At 53.5% G+C, this 18,159-nt stretch overlaps 1 protein-coding gene across 1 annotated transcript; it reads left to right on the forward strand.

Moving 5' to 3' along the window:
- The first annotated feature begins 581 nt into the window (after positions 1-581).
- Positions 582-2,424, forward strand: LOC128270993 (Krueppel homolog 1). The gene is made up of 2 exons (XM_053008423.1): positions 582-693; positions 839-2,424. The coding sequence occupies exons 1-2, from the start codon at positions 582-584 to the stop codon at positions 2,422-2,424; spliced, it is 1,698 nt and encodes a 565-aa protein (XP_052864383.1).
- The last annotated feature ends 15,735 nt before the right edge of the window (positions 2,425-18,159 follow it).

Below are 18,159 nucleotides of genomic sequence, written 5' to 3' on the forward strand. Positions count from 1 at the left end.
TTCGTGGCGGTTTTACGTGGGTTTCCTCGAGCATCCTCGGCAGCCGCACACTACCGTACAGACACACACACACACACACACACACACACTCACTCGCCAACGTGAAGTTCCTGCGACTACCTGCTGTCGCTTGCTCGCTCACTCGCATCGTAACGTTATCCTGCGGTGGAAGGATAACGCAAAAAGGACTCGCTCAAGGAAGAAAGGATATTCACCGGACGGTGCCCGGATCGGTAGGTCAGTTGGGCGATAGCTGCGGCACGGTGCACACACAACGAGAGATCGATCGAGTGAACGGATCAAAGAGGATCGCTTCATTAGCCTCTTTATTTTTGGTTTTATTTCTGACAAGTGAATAAACATTGGTGAGCGTTGGTGAGCGTGTGTGAGACGATCAGTCAGTGAGTGGTTGTGGCTACTATCAGCCCGAAAGACAATCTGTTCCGTGACAAACAAAGTAGCGAATGGCCACCGAAACGTCAGTGAAGTGAGCAAAACATTAGCCAAAACCTGGAAGAGTGGAATTAAACAAAAACGCAAAGGGCTGTAGTTTCGCACTACACACCGGTGGCGTCGGTAAAATGTCTTTAAAATCGATCAGCGCCTCAGCAGCAGTAGCAGTAGCAGCGTCGTCTTCGTTGTCGTCGTGCAGTGAGATCAGCATCGAGGAGCTTCACTGCCGATCGTCGCCAGGTGAGTTGAGGCCTTTCGTTTTGGAGGATGAGGATTTTTAAGGCGAAAAACAATCTTTTGCGCGCGCCCTGTGGAACACGGAACACTCGAGTCTAATGTTCAACCCTCGTCTGTCTCTCTCTTATCGCCTCTTCGCTTTGATTAGATTTTGCGTCCGAGTTCACGCTTGCCAACGTCAAGCAGGAACCGCGCGCCGGAACGGTGTCCCCCATTCTGACCCCGCCGCACACCCCGACCGAGGACGCGGGTGTGCACGGGTGTGTGCCGATCATCCGCACGACCCCACCACCGGTCCCTGCGTCACGGCCGCCGGTCCACCATTCCGTCGCGTACCATCCGTATCAGTACGAGATGGAGCGTTCGCGGACGAGCGTCACCATGCAGCAGTCGTCGCAGCCACAGCAGCGTCAGCAGCAACAGTTTGTCCCCCACCAACACCACCACCAGCCACAGCAGGACATGGCGAGCGCTTTCGTGCCACAGGCCCCCCAATCGCAGCCGGTCGTGACTTCGCCGTCGGGGCCGAATCCCATCGAGGCCGCATTCCTCTACCAGCAGCAGCAACAACAGCAACAGCAACAACAGCAACGCTTGTGGCAACAGCATCTGCAGCAAACCGGTTACCATCCGGCGGCGGCCGCCGCCGCCGCCGCAGCCGCCGCCGCTGCCGCAGCTTCCGCCTCGGGACTGCCGGGGGCGTACGCTCATCCGCACGCGGCCCTCATGCAGCACTGGATTCGCAATGCCGCCCTCTACCAGCAGCGGCTCCACCCGCAGTCGGCGTTGCCGGCGCACCATCCTGCGCACCACCACCATGCGCAACACCACCACCACCATCCGTACCCGCTGCTTGGCCGGCCGATGGGGGCGTCCGGTATGAAGTTGCCAGGCCACCATGGCGGTGGCGGTGGCGGCTCGGGCAGCTCGGGCAGCAGCAGGCCAAAGAAGCAGTTCATCTGCAAGTACTGCAATCGGCAGTTCACCAAGTCCTACAACCTGCTGATCCACGAGCGCACCCACACCGACGAGCGGCCATATTCGTGTGACATTTGCGGCAAAGCGTTCCGGCGACAGGACCATCTGCGCGATCACCGGTACATCCACTCGAAGGAGAAACCGTTCAAGTGTTCCGACTGCGGCAAAGGCTTCTGCCAGTCGCGTACCCTGGCCGTCCACAAGGTGACGCACCTGGAGGAAGCCCCGCACAAGTGCAGCGTCTGCAATCGGACGTTCAATCAGCGCGCGAACCTGAAGACGCACATGCAGAGCCACGCACCGCAGGAGGGAGCCGGGGGGACGGTGGGCCCGGCCCCGGTTGGGTACGACGGGGTGCCCCTGGTGTCGCTGGGTCCCGCCCTGGATCTGTCGCAAAAGTCGTCTAGCTCGTCGGTGGCCGAAGAAGAGAAGGACATCATCGTCGATGAGGATTTTGATGACGAGGAGGAAGCGGATGGGTACGAGGAGGAGGAAGAGGAGGAACTGGAGCTGGAGGACGACGGGGAGGACGGGCTCGACCTTGACGAGAGGATGGACGTGCGCCAGATGCTGCTACTCGATCCCGCCGGCTCCCTCCATCATACGCCACCTAGGCGTTCCTTCGCCACCACCACCGTGACTTCGTCGGGAACATCAACCGGGACGACCGCGCCTGGCTCGTGTCCGGAAGTGGACAAGGTCGCCGCCCCGAAACGATCGCTCGGCTTCTCGATCGCTGAAATCATGCAGCGATAAAGAGAGGGAGAGGAAAGGAGGAGTGAGGGAGAGCCGGGGTGGCCCACAGGGTGTTGATGTTCCTTATCGTCCAGTCCAGCGCCAGGCTCAGCGTTCCGGGTGGGTCCAAGGAATCCAACGTGAATCCACATTCCACTACGAGTTAAACTAGGACCTGCTGCTGAGGGCCATCCAGTATAGAGAGAGACAGGTGGGAGAGAGGGAGGGCGATAGGGTGTCGGAGCACACACGGGGCCATAATCGAACCAAACATGTAATTTACCATAAAACAATCGGCGAACAATGAAGGCGAAGGGCAAGAAAGCAACCGAAGCTAATTGAGCAGGGAAACCAAAGAGAGAGAGAGAGCAAGAAAGAGAAAGGAAGAGTGACCCCTGCGAACTGAGAGAGGGCGAGAAGGGTCGCGGTGCTAGGGGTGGTATGTAGCGGTTAGCGTGTGGTTTAACCGTCCTTCCATTTCACCCTACGCACTTTCGGCGACCCACCCGCTCGCGCACCTTGTGTCCCCATTTTGCCGGCAAACTGGGACTGGCAAACGTGTGGCAAACCGGGGAAGCGTTTGTGTTTTACCAAGACTGATATTTGTTTTTATTTGAGTTATACTAATTATTGCAAGGACCCCAGGCAGAGAGAGAGAGAGCGAGAGCGAGAGAAAGGCAGGACCGAAGCGAATCCTCTGTGTCCTCATCACCAAATCACCGTTACGCCAGTCATAGCCAGTCAGACGCTCCCAGAATGCCAGACACCAGACCGAACCACAAGACACCACAGACCAGAAGTATTTTTTGCAGATCTCAAACTCGCGGCGAGTACGGAACTCTAGCCAATCACATTCTGTCCCGATTGATTGATGTAGTGAACCACTTTACTAGCAAAGCTCTACCATCATCGTCATCATCATTATCAGTTAGCCAACAAACTAATGTAGTATAGGCGTAGGAAAATTGATGTACAAAAGGTTAAATGTTCTGTACATTCACTATTAGCTATTGATTAGACTAGACCCTAGACTGTAAGGAACGGCAGCGTAACGAAGCGTAAATTATTGACGAGACTCCGATCCAAATGATAAATAGAAAATCTTCAATACAATCTCTTTGCTTTACTATATTTTGATTACTTTGACAACGGTAAGTGTGTGTTTAAATCTGCGAAATTTCTTTAAAAATGTGATAAAACATAATAAAATAATGTTTGTCCTGAAATGGGCAAACTTCCTGTTGGCTAACATCGCTTCCTAACCGTCAGCTTTCGGCAGTCCTAGCTGGGGCGCTTGCTGGGCGTAGTAGGCTTTTGCGTAAGCTCTCCACCGGAAGCTTGTGACGTGCGAAAAGTAATGTCACTTCATCTCATCGTCTTGACATCTCATCTGTCATCTGTTCTGGGGTGCGCGCAATAGCGACGAATCGCTCGACGGCAAACTAATCGATCGACTACCGGGCGACAGACAGATGGTGTACCATCGAACACCGTAATCGCCCGGTAACTCAGAAACATCAGATTGTGGATCCGGTGGCGTAACAAGCCCCACTGATGCTACTTTGTTTTATTGAACCGAACCAGAGTGAAAGCAACATCATCGCCTCTGGACGACGGTTGAGTGTTGATAACGAAAGTGGCGCCTCTCGCTCGCACTACCCACTCTAAAGTGGCGTAAATTGTTGTTGACAGAAGCACGCCGGAACGGTAGCGGTCACTCGATGCGGTCAACTGCGAGCTGATAATCGGAGGGACCGGATTGCGAAGCGAACACACCAATGTGGGGCTCGAAGGTCAGCGATGCTACGGGGCCCTATAAATTGGGGCCAGGCTTTTGGACTGATAATGTAACGCAACACGTGCTGTTGGTATTCGGAACAATTTCGTTGTGCTTCGAAGCATCAGTCGGAGCACAGATATGAGGATCCTTCCCAAACGGATTTCAAGATCCTGGGATCAAGATGCTGTTGGGTGTGCGACACACATAAAAAACACCGAATCCGTTGATGTACTAGACGAAGCCATGTCATTCTCCTGTCTTTTACCGTCACGGTTCCTCGGTAAACTCGGACGGATCTCCTTGGGCCGCGGGTTGGGTTTTAAACATTTTAATTACGGGTTTGATGGCGATTATCCCGAGCAGCGCTGACAGTCCGCGTTCCGCGTTCGTCATCTGTTGGCCGGAGTTGGCCGGGAATCAGTGCCCCGAACGGTCGCATGACACGCACAGTGAATGGTTGCTTCCTGAACCCTGGCCGGGGTCGTCGGGGCCGGTTGAATGATGTGCTCATTACGCCGCAGCCGGTTCGATGATATTGATTTTAATAATTTTCGAACAGATTTCGGGCCCCGGGACCAATTATGAAACAGTCCGGGAACGGAAGTGAGATCGAACCGGAAAAGCTACGCGCTACGGATCGGTCTACGAATAACGAAGGGCAAAAACGGCAAGGCAAGTTCGGGGTTTCGGGTGCCCCTTAAAGTGAAACCTATAATTTTAATCGCCTGCCCAGGAGTGCCGGGGACCCAGACCCGGTCCCATGGTGGTTTGGGTGTAATTAGTGTGCCACTGCTGCAGTTTCGGGTTGGCAGAATTGATGGCAGACAGATCAGTGAGGCGATCATCTTCCGGATGGAAAGTGAAGCATTACGACTGTTTCGGGAGTATCTGGAGTGGTTCGGTTGTTTAGATAGATTACCAACAGGCTTAATCCCGTTGATCCTTTTTCCCCTTCACCGTGAGGATGCGTTCCCAGATCGCTCCAATTCGGGTCCACTGCTGCTGCGCCATAGAGTGGCACCTGTGCCTGGTGATTTGGCTGTCGCGCGTTGCGTTGCGTTTGATTTATTTTTCCGAGCCGAATTCCGAGCTCCACGTTCCACCACGGGCACTTCAATTTCAATCACATTAATCACAATTGACCGCGGCCCGAAGAAGCGGCGAACCGTTTTCGGCCCCGGCGCACGATCCGGACCGATGTGGTCCGCGAATCTGATTGATTTCCCAGAAAGTGGACCCCGAAATGGGCGACTGCGGCCGGGACTGGAATGCTGCCAAACTGCCAATCTTGTGCCAGTGGCGAATTAAAGCCCCAGCCATCGTGGCGCGCCGTCGAGATCCTTCAATCTGTTGCGCGCGCGATTTGGCAATTGGTCCCGGACCCGAGTCCAGGCCCTCGCTCTCGAGCGAACCTAGACGCTATCAATCAAGCGGTTCCGCGCGACGAGCGATCGGGTGCAATTCGGAAATACGTAGCCGTGGAACCGTGGCCCGCCTAAAACATGCTGATCGTTTCGATGGTTTTCCTAAATTCTGGCTAATTAAATTTATTATCCGTTCTGCGGTACGCTCACGGCGCGGCATAAAACACGACCAACGGAGCACAGCACCACCGGAGAACGCTCCTCGCCACCGTCCATTTCTCTCGGACCCGGACATTTCTTTCTGACGTGATAACTATGATTCCGGAGCGCGCGCAGAATGCAGCCAATGCGAGTCTGCCAATTAATGATAATTTGAAAGCCAACCCGGCTGTGATTATGTGATACGAAAATTGCTCACACCGGGCGCTGCGTTCTTGGATCTTGTGGACAGCGTTTAGCGTTTGAGGGCAACATATTATAGGCCAACATGTTAGATTAGCTGTTTTGAATAACCAAAACAAGTTACAGTTTGCTGTTTGGTTTCTGCGAACTCGAAAGATGCTCGGACTCGGACTCAACACCGGGGAGACTTCGGTTTAAAGCTTCGTGTAGTGATCACTCCGCGCGAACGTAATGCCTTAGTAATCGTTCGAAATCTCTTTAGTTCGCATCGGCATGATTTAATTTGTCGATTCGTCGCCCTGCCACGATTGCCACCATTTTGCTTCAACTCTCCACATCAGCGTGGGCTGACGGCCAGACGGCCATCCGGCCAAAGGACCAAATCAAAGACATCGCATCGCACAATCAAAGCGATAGCGATTGGCGGTGTCTCCGGGTGTCGGTGCCCGGTACAGTTTGGCCATCCGGCCGAGATTATCCTGTCAGGTGTGAGCGTTGATCGTGCGGCTTGGTTGTGGAAAATTAGCCGGCCGGCTATCCGGTGGGAAGGGATTCGCCGATCGGCCGTCGGTCGGTTGAAGATTTGCCAATTTGCCTTAATTACGTGATTAGTTACGGTGTGGGAAAGTGTTCCGCGGCTTTTTTTTGTTCCGATCCGCGATCAGTGAATCGAAGAAAGCACCACACACACGGACAGCTATTGGGTACAGCGTGGCCAATAAATTAACATCCATCCCGGGGAGTGCGGCCCGTGAAAGTGTGTGCCAAGGACTCGATGCCGGCCGGCTTTTTGGCTAGGGCTCCGCGCGTATGTGTGCGGGACTTTTTCCTAGAAACCGAAGTTCGTTTTGGGGGCTTTTTAATTAACTTTCTGACGTGGAGCAGAACCCTTTTCTTGCCGTGTCCGATGTCCATGATGTACGGCTCTTTTCTTCCTGGAGGGACATTGCTAACACGGGGGGAGACGGAACCTCCTCCTGGAAAGCTAGGTCGATAGTCTTGACGATTCCTGAAGTGGCCAAAAAATAAAGGGGCGAGGAATCTATTTCCAGTGAAATGTTGGGATCGCGCACGTGGGGCATCGTGGCCGTTTTTTTAGTCGCGGAAATGGATTTAGGGCAAACAGAAGGTAAATGAGCTATGGACCCTCGGAACCCGGCGAATCTAATGATAGGTTGAGCGTAGAAAATGATTCTTAATTAACACTCGCGGCTCACAAATGTGGAAGTTTGTTTTGACGGCATCACCAGATGGCTTTGGCGCTTTTTGGTGAATTTTTATGGCACGATCGGCCGATCGATCGATTCGAGGATCGCATCGACCACGTTGTCGAGCACCGAACAAGGTAAGCTTGGTTACGTTATTAGACTGGAAGTAAGGTTCGATAATGCGTGGACTGTTTTTCTGCAATTTCGATCGTACGCGCGCGCGCTTGTGTGTCTGTGGCCGGAATGCAATCATTAGAATATCGGCACCATTTTCTGTTTTGGGTTCCTCGAGTCAGCAGGGCCCATTACGGACCCGCACTGCACTCCCGGTCAATCATCGCGCGGGTCGCGCATTCCGGGGCGCGCCGACCGCCAATGATCGCGCCGCCGTGTCCGGCCCGGCCGGCCAGTGGGATGGGTCGGCGGGAAAAGTTCCCACCGAATCCGCTTATCTCGGCGGACGCGGACCGTTTGGGGGCGGCGCGGAGCGAAACAGCATAAATTCCCACGCCCCGGGCCGCCGCGAGCGGGACGCGATGGTATGATTTCCATATTGGACCAACGTGTGCGCGGACTCCCAGAGTAGCGCGAGCGAAGTCAATCAGGGAGCGGGGGAGAGGGGGACCGGCAGCCAAGCCGACCGAACCGAACTGAACCGTATCATTATCCGGGGTTGGCAGCAAAACAAAAACAAAACATAGCCCGAATAGCTGCTGCTCCTGCTGCTGCGGGACCCCTCGGCTTCTGCATGATTACGCCTTGATCTTGAACGGTGAACGCTCAACCTCCGCGGCTACTCACGCCCTCCACGGACGATGGCGGCGGAATTCGACCTGCAGATAATGGCGGGACCCGGCATCCCTAACCCAAAAACGGCAGTACGGCCCCGGTCTCGGCGCGAAGTCCGCGATGAAAAATGACCGTTCTCGGCCGCCGCGGTCGCCGAGATTTCCTGCCGCCTTCCGCCACGGGGCCGACCGACCGCCTCCAATGACCCAGCCCGGTTTTTGGGACGGTTTATGCCGTCCCTAACTCCGCCGCCGCTTCTCTAACAACCCGGACGGACGGTTTGATAATTTTCGATTCTAAAAATGACCCAAAAAATTAACACTAATTAAAGGTTACCATCGGCGACGACGATGACGGGATCCCGGCTGGCTGGCTGAAGATTCGGGCGCGGGAGGATCATCAGCAGCAGCAGCGATCAGCCTCGCTCCGTGATCGGCTGCGTCTGCGTCGCTGGAGCCAGCAGGATACAGGGATGGGCGCAAGGATACGGTGACCATCATCATCTTGGCGTGGCCCAGGAACGGCGGAACGTTAAACGTGTTTATTATATTAATTTGCTTCATTGAAAACAATTTTTCCCGTGGCCATCGGGTCGTCCACTAGAAGTCCGTCCTCCCGCGTGTTGGTGGGAAGTTATTTGATTTGCGATCAGTTCGGCTTCGCATTCCTTGAATACTTGAACTCGAACGTATCTGCTGGTGGTTGATGATGTTCAGATAGCAATTTACGCTGTTTCAATTTGGGACACGGCTCTGCAGAGAGTCTATCGAATGGACGCACTATAAAGCGATCGGTTACCAAAGGACAAATGTCACTTACTAACCGGTGAGTCCCTAAATAAATCTTGCCTTCCCTGCGTGAGCTTAAACAGGTGAAGACCCCAAAAGCATGGGCAGCTTCATGTTCGGTTAATGCTTTGGTGAGAATCTCGCGCCGCACCGTGGCGCCGGCGGGCAATTTCTTTCGGCAAACTCCCTGGGCCGGGCGAACGCTATGGGTCGGCCCACGGCCAAGAAGACGCGGCGAGTCGTTAAACCGGGCCGGGGCTGTGAAGTGATGTGTTTTCCTAAATACCATCATCGGCCATCAGCCGGCATCGTGGCCGCCCTGCCGAGGCTGCCCTGCCGAGATGTGTTAAAATGTGATACATTTGCTGTTCCGTTTTCGCTTCGAAAGCTTCGAAGGTTGCGGCAGGACTCGACAGACACAGATACGGGGCTCCAGACAACCCCCAGAAACTGTTCTCCATCCCATCGTCCTCGAAGGGAAGCGAGCAAGATGCGCGGACGTTAACGATGAAGGCCGGGCTACCAGAAGAAGAAGCTCTTTCTCCAGTCTGCGGTCTGCGCCCGGCGCACGGTCTGCGGCACTTCCTTCAATCGCAGCGCTTCTAATGAGCAATTAATTACAGCTTGTGTGGTGGTGATTTGATCTTAATTTCTCCCTCCCGGGATCTCCTGCGTTCGAAAGTCGCCCGAAAGATTTGGGGAACCGTGTTCTGGTGGCCCGAAAATTACGTTCACGGCCTTTCGAAGGACCCCGGGAGCCCAGGGATCCCAGGGATCAGGATCGCGCTAATCGCGCGCTGTCTCACGGAAAGGGATTTGGGCGCCTTCCGCCGTTTGCGATCGATCGCCCGGCGGGCTTTCCCGTGGCTTCCGTGATGAGCGTTGTTGCATGCCCGAAATGATTTTATCGACGCGACCCATCAATCCGTCACGTCCCGATCCGATCCGTCCCCCGAGGGCGTCCCCAGCACCAAACACGCAAACTGCGGACCAAAGTCCTCTCTCAGAAAAAAAAACAACCCAAGATCCCTGAGCTCAGTAAATCAAAAGTCAAATCCGTAGCAACAAAAAAAACAGGATGCCTCGATGATGAGCATCATTTGTGTCAGCCAGTCGAGGTAATGAATTCATCAATCGCGGCCGCGCGGAAAATGGACGCGAATTTTCATAAATCAGAGCAAAAGTGAGGCCCCCCAAAAAAAGGGGAACCAGAAAGGAGCGATCCAGCGATCAAGCCATAAAGTCACCGAAACGGGCCGGGCCGGTCCCTTGATGTTTGTTGGCGTCGTCTTCCTCTTAACCGATCGGGTCGGCTTTGCTCTACTATTTTACGATCGCCGAACGCGAGCCCATTTTGTTCCCGTTTGCTGCCGGAGTTGGTCGTAGCTTTTGTTTCAATTAATAAGGAAATCGGAGGTCGGAATTCTACAGGTAATTGGGATCACGGTTTACGATTTGCTTCCTGTTGCCGCTGATTAGTCGCATGATCGATTGGCCGCGCCGCGTGCGCCGGGTATGATAAATTATGCTAATCGATTGTTAAGCGAAGGAAAACAATTTAAATCTCCGTTGTAATTAAGACATTCATTGACCGCCGGGGCCATTTTGCTAATCACAAGATGGTGCCGTTTACTGGCCTGTCCAATGCGGCACCAAATGATTAATGATTCGCCGTTTGGCCTGTAAAATTTAACGCAATTTTTACTAACAAACAATCGCACGCACACACATCGCGTTCGCGGTTGTTTATTGTAATAATTAGCTATTGCGTGTTAATGATCCTACTAACGATCGTGTTCGGGGGGCGCGTCTTAACCGTAAATGGCATGAGTGCGACCCGGCCATCAAGATCGGCACCACTCGCTCGCTCGCTCGGAGGATCGTTCGCACCCATTCAATCGCGATTGTTTCGAGCTTAATCTGGTAGTGGGCAATATGCTCCTTCCCCCCATTCCGAGTGGGCCGTGGCACAAGTTAATGTGAAAATGTGATGTGTCATTGGAGTAAATTTCACACTACCGCCGGGACCACCCGGCCAGCTCATCCGTTTGTGGCGGAGACAACAACGGCGGAGAAAAAGCAAGCAGAAAAAAAAACATGGGAATAAAAATAAAGAGTTAGATTAAACGCCCGAACGGCATGCACGACGCCCATGACATGCCCATAATTAAGGCTCATTTGCGGCACACACTATCGTCCCCATCTTGACCACACACACTCCGCGGGCCTAGCGAGGATCCGGGGCGAGGCGGGGAGTGGAGCGTTTTAGCTTGTCATTATGAGTGTTAAATAGCAGTTTTATTATAACAATTATCGCCCCCTAATGGTTTGGCGTTGTCACGCGATCACCCAGCCCCGGGCGAGACTGGGGGGGCCCGTGGGGCCCTCACCTCAAAGGCCCCCCAAAAAGGGTCCGCACCGGTGCGGCGGACCGGGGACCTGTCATTAGAGCCACGCGCCCGTTTCTAGTGCGAGGATATCGATTTAACCCTGCACGGGCGCCCTACGAAAGGTTAGTGACGTGAGTTCGTTCGGTCGGTCGGTCGGTTCGTGAAGTGTCAAAGTGTCAAACGGGCGGGCGGCACTAATTAATTGCGGTGCGAACCGACTCGGCTCGGCCTCGAATCGTGATGATCGGCGTGATCCTTGCGACCCAGCGTCACGCGATGCGACGTCAGCGAGACGGTCAGCTTCTGATGGGTGATTTCCGTGATTCCGGAACGCCACGAACTGCCACTGGCCACTGGCGTTTAGTGGCCCGAGTGCTTCCTGAACTCGGTGGCTGCCACGGTTGCTGCTGATTGCGCTTTAATTGTGGGAGAACCGCCATTGGCCATCTCTCGCGCAATCCGCTGCGGTGCTTGTGGCAAAATTAAGCAAATTGCTGGACCAATCGAGACCGAGGGGATTTTCTTGACGTTGCCCACGACGATAGTAGGTGCGTTATCTCGGAAACCTCGACGCACCTTCTCGCGGGCGCGTCCTGCAAACAACGGTGATGATGATGCTAACACGACACGACCCCGTTTGTCGGCGGCATCAACCGTTGTGCGCCGTTTGATGTTACACGGCCGGGGCCGTAAAACAATCTGTTCACATTTGTCATCATCGCGCCACGGTGCGGCGGTTCCAGGAAACAGGGAGCCGTCGGCCGAGGCCGGCCGAGGTGCCCATAGAGTACATTGCCGGGCCTCGGCCCTCACACCGTTGTCGGGAATCAAAAGTCAATTTTTGTTCAACGAAAAGGCGTTGTACAAACACTGCTCTGGCCGTGTTTGCCCGGACCTGTTTGATCTGCGGCAATCCCACGCATATGCTGCCCGGTGTCCGTCGATGTCATCAGGTAGTTCCAGGGGCTTTCGTTTTAGTTCATTGTTTGAAAGTTAAACTATTTTTCCTCCTTTTTGGTGCAAATGGTGAGGGTGTTGCCAGCCGGCCGGCTGGAAAGCCCGTCAACAGCTGTTAGCACCCGCCAACGAACTGTTCCGAAGCTAAAATGGTCTCCCCGGTGGCCGGTTTAATTGAAAGTAGGGCCGAAACGGTCATTCGCTAGGCAAGCCGCTTGGATCGCGGGCCGTGTCGAAGGCCGCTGACGAGGGATAACAGTGGAACCACCTTTCTCGGGACTAGCAATTTGCTGTTCTAATCGATGTCTGGCCGTTAAAATTTATAGCGACACGGGTCTGCGGGACGCGCGATGCACCTTTCATCGATTGTAGTTCAAAGTCATCTCGGGAAGGTGTGATGTTTGGACTGGCCAGCCCGTTGCGTCTGTGGACAAGATAAGAGGTATAAAAGTGTTCTGCTTGGCCGTAACAATAATGGAATACTTGGTTACCTATTTTACCTTGGTTACCTTGGTTACCAGTACTAATACCTATTTTTCATCATGTTGGTACATTCTTCATATGAAGTTTCAAGTTTTGTCTTCAAATAGTACTGAAGAAAGATAGATTATAAATACGGCCCGGTCTGATCTTCTAAGATAAAAAAAAACTGGATTGGTGAATTTAAACGTTGTCGTACAAGCCTTGCAGACGATCCACGTCAAGGACATAAAAAAATACAGAATATAGTATTGGAAAGTTGTCGAGTTACTGAAAGAGATTTAGTAGAGGCCCTAGTCATCTCATTGGACGGCACTGAGTTGACTGAAGCAACTTTCTCGGCACCATTTGGAGCGTTTTCGAAAGGATAAAGTGGGTTTTGTGCGTCGATTCATCACTTGGGTCTATCACTGTGATCCTGAATCAAAACGAGAGCCTAAAGAGTGCTGGGCAATCGGCCAAGAAAGTTTAGCATCATTTTTTAAGGATGCGAAATGAACTTTGTTTGTGGATCACTTGCAAACTGTTAAAACAATAAATTCTGAATATTATTGTAACCTTTCGGACTAGCTGAAGGAGAAAATTCGTGGAAAAAGACCTGGTTTGCAGAAGACAAAAAAGTTCTTTTTCTTCAGGACAATTACAAGAGCATTTTGAAAATGGCAAAAATCCATGAATTAAACTACGGATTGTTAGAACATCCACCCATATTCACTAGATTTGGCCGCTAGGGACTTCAATCTGTTTCTAGACCTAAAAAGATTCTGTGTGGAAAGCGTTTTTCATCAAATAACGAAGTCATAACAGTTGGGGAAGCGTATTTTGTAGCCCTCTCAGGTTCAGGGATGAAATTCATAAATTGGAATCTCGTTGGAACAAGTGTAGGGAGCTTAGGAAGACCATACTGAATAATAAAGTGTATTTCAAACTATAAAAATGTGCTTCTTATCGAAGCGCAAACCTTATTGAACAGCCTGGTAGTGAGGGTTCCGTCAGAAGACCTCCAAGCTCCTAACCGTTAACCTACTTTTTGCTTTGGCGAAATCGAAGCCCCGTAGCAAAGCGCAAGCTTGACACAGTTTTATGCAAATGCCATTGAAAGTTGCTATTCGACCACCGGAAAGGAACAATTATAGAAAGTGCTCATCGTGACGCAGCTGACCCACCAGCTGACCGCCCGGGCTATTAACAGGCACAGCCTCGGCTTGTCCAATAAAATATCCAATCAACAATTCAAATTGCCCATTTCGCGTAGCTTTAATCTTCTTCGACTACCGACTCGCAATACCATCGTGTACTGCGCGGCGCAATACACTGGAGCTTCGCTCAATAAACATTTTCCAATGATTCACTTCATTATCGCGGAATGCTGTGTGCGAGGCCGCGGCCGTACTGTGCGCCATATTTTATGGCACACCATAAAGAGAGCCAGATTCCGTCAGGGAGAGCCGGAGAGACGCCGCACACTTTCGTTTGGTCCGTCCCGTTGTTCAACCGTCATTGCGATGAAAACGAAACGAAACCATGGCTAATCCATCCATCGGCTTGCCTGGATGGTTTACCGGTTTGAGGCCACATCGAAAACTGCGATGGGAACCGGGATCCGGACCGCACGGAGCACAACAAACACTTACACCGACCAATTGTGCCGGCAGAAACCTCCTGTTCAGCGCAAGAAAATGGCAGCCAAATCCGTTGCTGCGTCAAGTAATTGCTCTTTTCCCTCATCCGGCTGCAACAGCTCTGTGTGTGATTGTTGTCCTGCGTGGTGCATTAGTGGCCCTCGTTCCTTTCAATTCCGGTTCGGTTAATCCCATTCGGTTGCGACCGAGCCGGAAAGTGACAAATGTTGGTGCATGAATAATGCGTGTGTCGGCTTCAACACCAAAAAGGAGCGCAAAGTATGCTGGGCACGGATGGAAAGTTTCTTCCCTGGGGTGGCACAGGGCTGGTTACCAATCGGACGAGTAATTGCCACTATGTTTGCCCCCCCGAGGGGAACCAGTGAAAACACAGACAAGGGGCGTGTAGACCGCTACCGCTTTCCGCACGTCATTATCATCATTCGCTGATAACATCTCATTACTTTGGCCACTTCGGGGCGGTCCGCAGCTCACCAAAATGGCCCACTATGTGTCGGTCCGTCCGGCTTGACCGGTCCCTGCGCCGGCCGGAGCATGGGCGCGCCCCGTTTTCTTAAGGGCATAATGGTGGAAACAGGAAAACCGGCCCCAAAAACACCAGGGTAAGTGATGTGAAGCATGAGACAAAACGAAAAAATCGGATTGGAATTTGCATACACCGCAACGGACCGGGACCGAAGGACGAACGATAGGGCTGGCTACTGCCAGCAAACACGAGGGCTGCGCAGAAATACGCCGGCCGGCCAGCCGCCGGATCGGAGCAGATGGTTCTAATTTGCATTCGGCCCGTCCGGCCCGTTCTACTTCGTTTCTTCCTCGAGGCCAGCGCCGCGTTGCGATACAATTATACACACGGACTCTCTAGCATAAAACAAAGCGAGCGCCCCGGTGTCCGTTCGGGCCCAGTTCGTTTGCAAATACGGTGCACAAAGGAACGGGATGCGCCCGGAAGGGCTGTTGCGGCTTTAAATTGAATTATTCGGTAGCCGGTCGGGGCGGGCCAGCCCGGGCGATATAAAAAATGGGCGGCCAGAGCGTGCACGTGGCACGCGCAGGAGCATCTGGCCAGCAGCGCAGCGGCAGCACCTTGTTTCGGTAGTTTGTAATTACATCGCCAGCCGCAGAGCAGCGGCAGACGATGATGGCATGTTGCGCGATGTTGGTAGTTGTTGATTTGGGCAGTAGGCCGTGCTGCCGTGATGAAGATGCAAGTTAATTTAGTAGCCTTTGGGTGCTTCCTTATGACCATGGGAACCCTGGGAACCGAACGGTTGCTCGTGAACGGTTCCCGTTTCCGAGGGCACTTGAGGGCCACATTTGCGTCCACTTTGTCACTTTTGTATTTTGTTAAGGATTTGTTGGCTGATTGTTTTTTGCCGAAGCTCTCCTGTCACGAAAAGGCTACCACTCCCGGACCACTCGACCAACCGCAAACCCAACACCCCTGGTTTGGGCCATTTGTTTTCAGGGCCCATTCAGGGATCGGACCGGGGTCGGGGTTCATGGGAAACTGAGCGTGTAATGATGGCCCGCCCGGGAGTAGGCAATTTGACGGATGAGCGCGCGTCAAAGCGCGCGTTTCCCACTTTCCCCGTCGGGCCTCACACCACACCGGGGGTGACAGTTCCGATTGTTTCGCCCGGATCGACACGGCGATCGGTTTCGGAAACTGAAGGCGAACAAAAGCGGCTGCAGCGGATAAGCGGCGGATGCGGGATGCGGAAAAGCAAACACACAAACGCCTTGGCGGAACCGGTAAGGCGACGCTAATGAAGTGATTTCGCCCGCGAAGACCGGAGAGCTCCGGAGATGCTTAGAAATGGGGACACAAAAGCGCCAAGCGGCTTGACAAATTGCACACGAAACAGCGCGATCGGAAAGAATGGGCGCGAAAGGCGATGGGCACGGGAAGTGGTAGGCTCGAAGGCTTTGTGCCGAGAATCCCGGTGCGATCCCGGTGACGCTAAATGAAAGGAGAAAAAAAGGTGCGCTAAGACGCTCATTGCTACATAATTCCTTGCGCTCGTTGCGGCTGTACTCCGGAGGTGATCTGAAATGGATACGGTGCTCACGTCGGGCGGTGGTGGTCATTAACCGTGAGCCCTTGGTCCTTTTCCGCTAACTAAAACGTTCCGCTCGCGGTGGTCTGCACGAGACGCACGAGAAGTTGAAACCAATCATCATATCAAACGGAGGCGGCAAATGTGATGGCGCAAGTCCTTCCCGCACCGGCAGGGGGTCCTTCAATCAGCGGCCAGTGCTTCTAATCAGGCTGCGGGAATCCCCCCTGGGGGGGGTCGTGCGTTTAGGCCACCGCAGAAGTCTGGTTGGCGCAGCCGACAAAGCCGATCAATGCCCGATTTCACTTTCCCACCGGAGCTGCCGAGACCTGAGAATTGTTACTAGGTCTGCCTCCCCTCGTCATAACTCATATTGTTTCCCCCAGAGCCCCATTGACAAAAGTGTCCCGGCAACGGAGCGCCGGTTTCCGCTCCAAATCCTAATCATTGGCCGCAGACGCCGCCGCCGCCGCCGAGAAGCGCCATCATTAACGATTACACGCATATCAATGTGGCTGCTGACTTGTGGCGCTCGGCAGGGGTTGCCGCCGCGCGCATGGCGGCGGCGACGAGCACATGTTGCGTGGACACGGTTCCGGCCGCACGGCCGTAACCATAAACTCATCCGTAAAACGGGCGGCGCGGTCGCCGAAAAGTTATGTTGGAAATAAAAATTGGAAGGAAACATACCGATCCCGGGTCCCGATTCCTGGCCCGGTCCAATCAAGCTGCCTACTCGGGATGCTCCAGGTTTCGGACGGAGGGAGACGGGCAACCCAAAGAAAAAAAAAACCTTGAAACTAAGCCGACGCCGACCGTGGATCCCGGCCGGCCGATCGGGTGCATAGAATTAATGCAATCAAAATCATAACAGTTGTTTTCTCCCATCTCGTGATTAATAATTTTTAATTATCATCCGCAACGCCGCAGCGCCGGCGTCGGCGGCGAGGAGGATTGGAGCAGCCCGGAGCCGGTCGGGTCCGGTGGTCATCGATTTCGGTGGTTTTTTTTCTTCTTTCGGTTCCGTGCTCCTCCGGCGTGTTGTTGATATTTCGGGATGATCGGCTTATGATCGAAGCGAACGCCTCGCACCTCGGGCACGACGAAAGAAGGGTTAGAAACTGGCAAGGAACAGAACATGGCGAGGAAGAAAACGAGTTCTGACGCGCGCGCGCCCGCACGGAACGGCTTTTCGCAGCTTGTTTCGGACTCGGAACGCTGTGTAAGGTACGCATCACTTTCGTGGTTTTACGACGCCGTCATATTCGTGTACCGTCGTAGAGGGTTGGTGTCGGACGGGGTGGGGTGGGCTCGCCTTTCGTCCAGACCGGTAGCTTCGGCCACGCAGAACACGGAGAACCGGACCGGACACGGGAATGCCCGCTGCGCTTTGCGCGAGCAGTTGCCGAAAACGAAGCTGGACAAGATTAGATTGTGCCGTGGCCAGGATGATTAGGCATGATATGTTGGCAGTTCGAGCCGATCGAGTGTCGCGAAGTGCTTGACGATTTAGCTCAAACATCACAACATTAGAATTACTACATTGAGAACGTCCAATGTTGAGGTAAGTCTCAGAAGTCTTTCGATCGAAATAAAAAGTCGGAACGTTACCGCAACGCGCCTTGTGCCTTTAACGCGCCGCCACCGAAACGCTCTTCCCATAACGCGCGACTGCATAATTCAATCCGAACCCATAACCAATAATTAAAAACAAAGAAATTATGACCGCAAGTCAGCCGAAGTGCGGCTCGTCTTTCATCGCACCGGGCCGGGCCGCGCACAGTGAGTGGCGCTCGGCGGGAAGTCCGATCGGATGGTCCGTGTTCCCGGGTCGGTTTCGCCCGACGCCGGCAGCGTGTCTTGGGCCGACTTATTGGCCGGGGGTCGACTGTGGG

This window comes from Anopheles cruzii, chromosome 3 (genome assembly GCF_943734635.1).
Source record: "Anopheles cruzii chromosome 3, idAnoCruzAS_RS32_06, whole genome shotgun sequence".
NCBI lineage: Eukaryota > Metazoa > Arthropoda > Insecta > Diptera > Culicidae > Anopheles > Anopheles cruzii.

What these genes read in the sequence shown, in the direction of transcription:
- LOC128270993 (XM_053008423.1), top strand. Translation starts at nt 582, where the DNA reads ATGTCTTTAAAATCGATCAGCGCCTCAGCAGCAGTAGCAGTAGCAGCG. An exon ending in TCACTGCCGATCGTCGCCAG is followed by an intron (nt 694 to 838) that starts GTGAGTTGAGGC and finishes CGCTTTGATTAG; the next exon opens with ATTTTGCGTCCGAGTTCACG.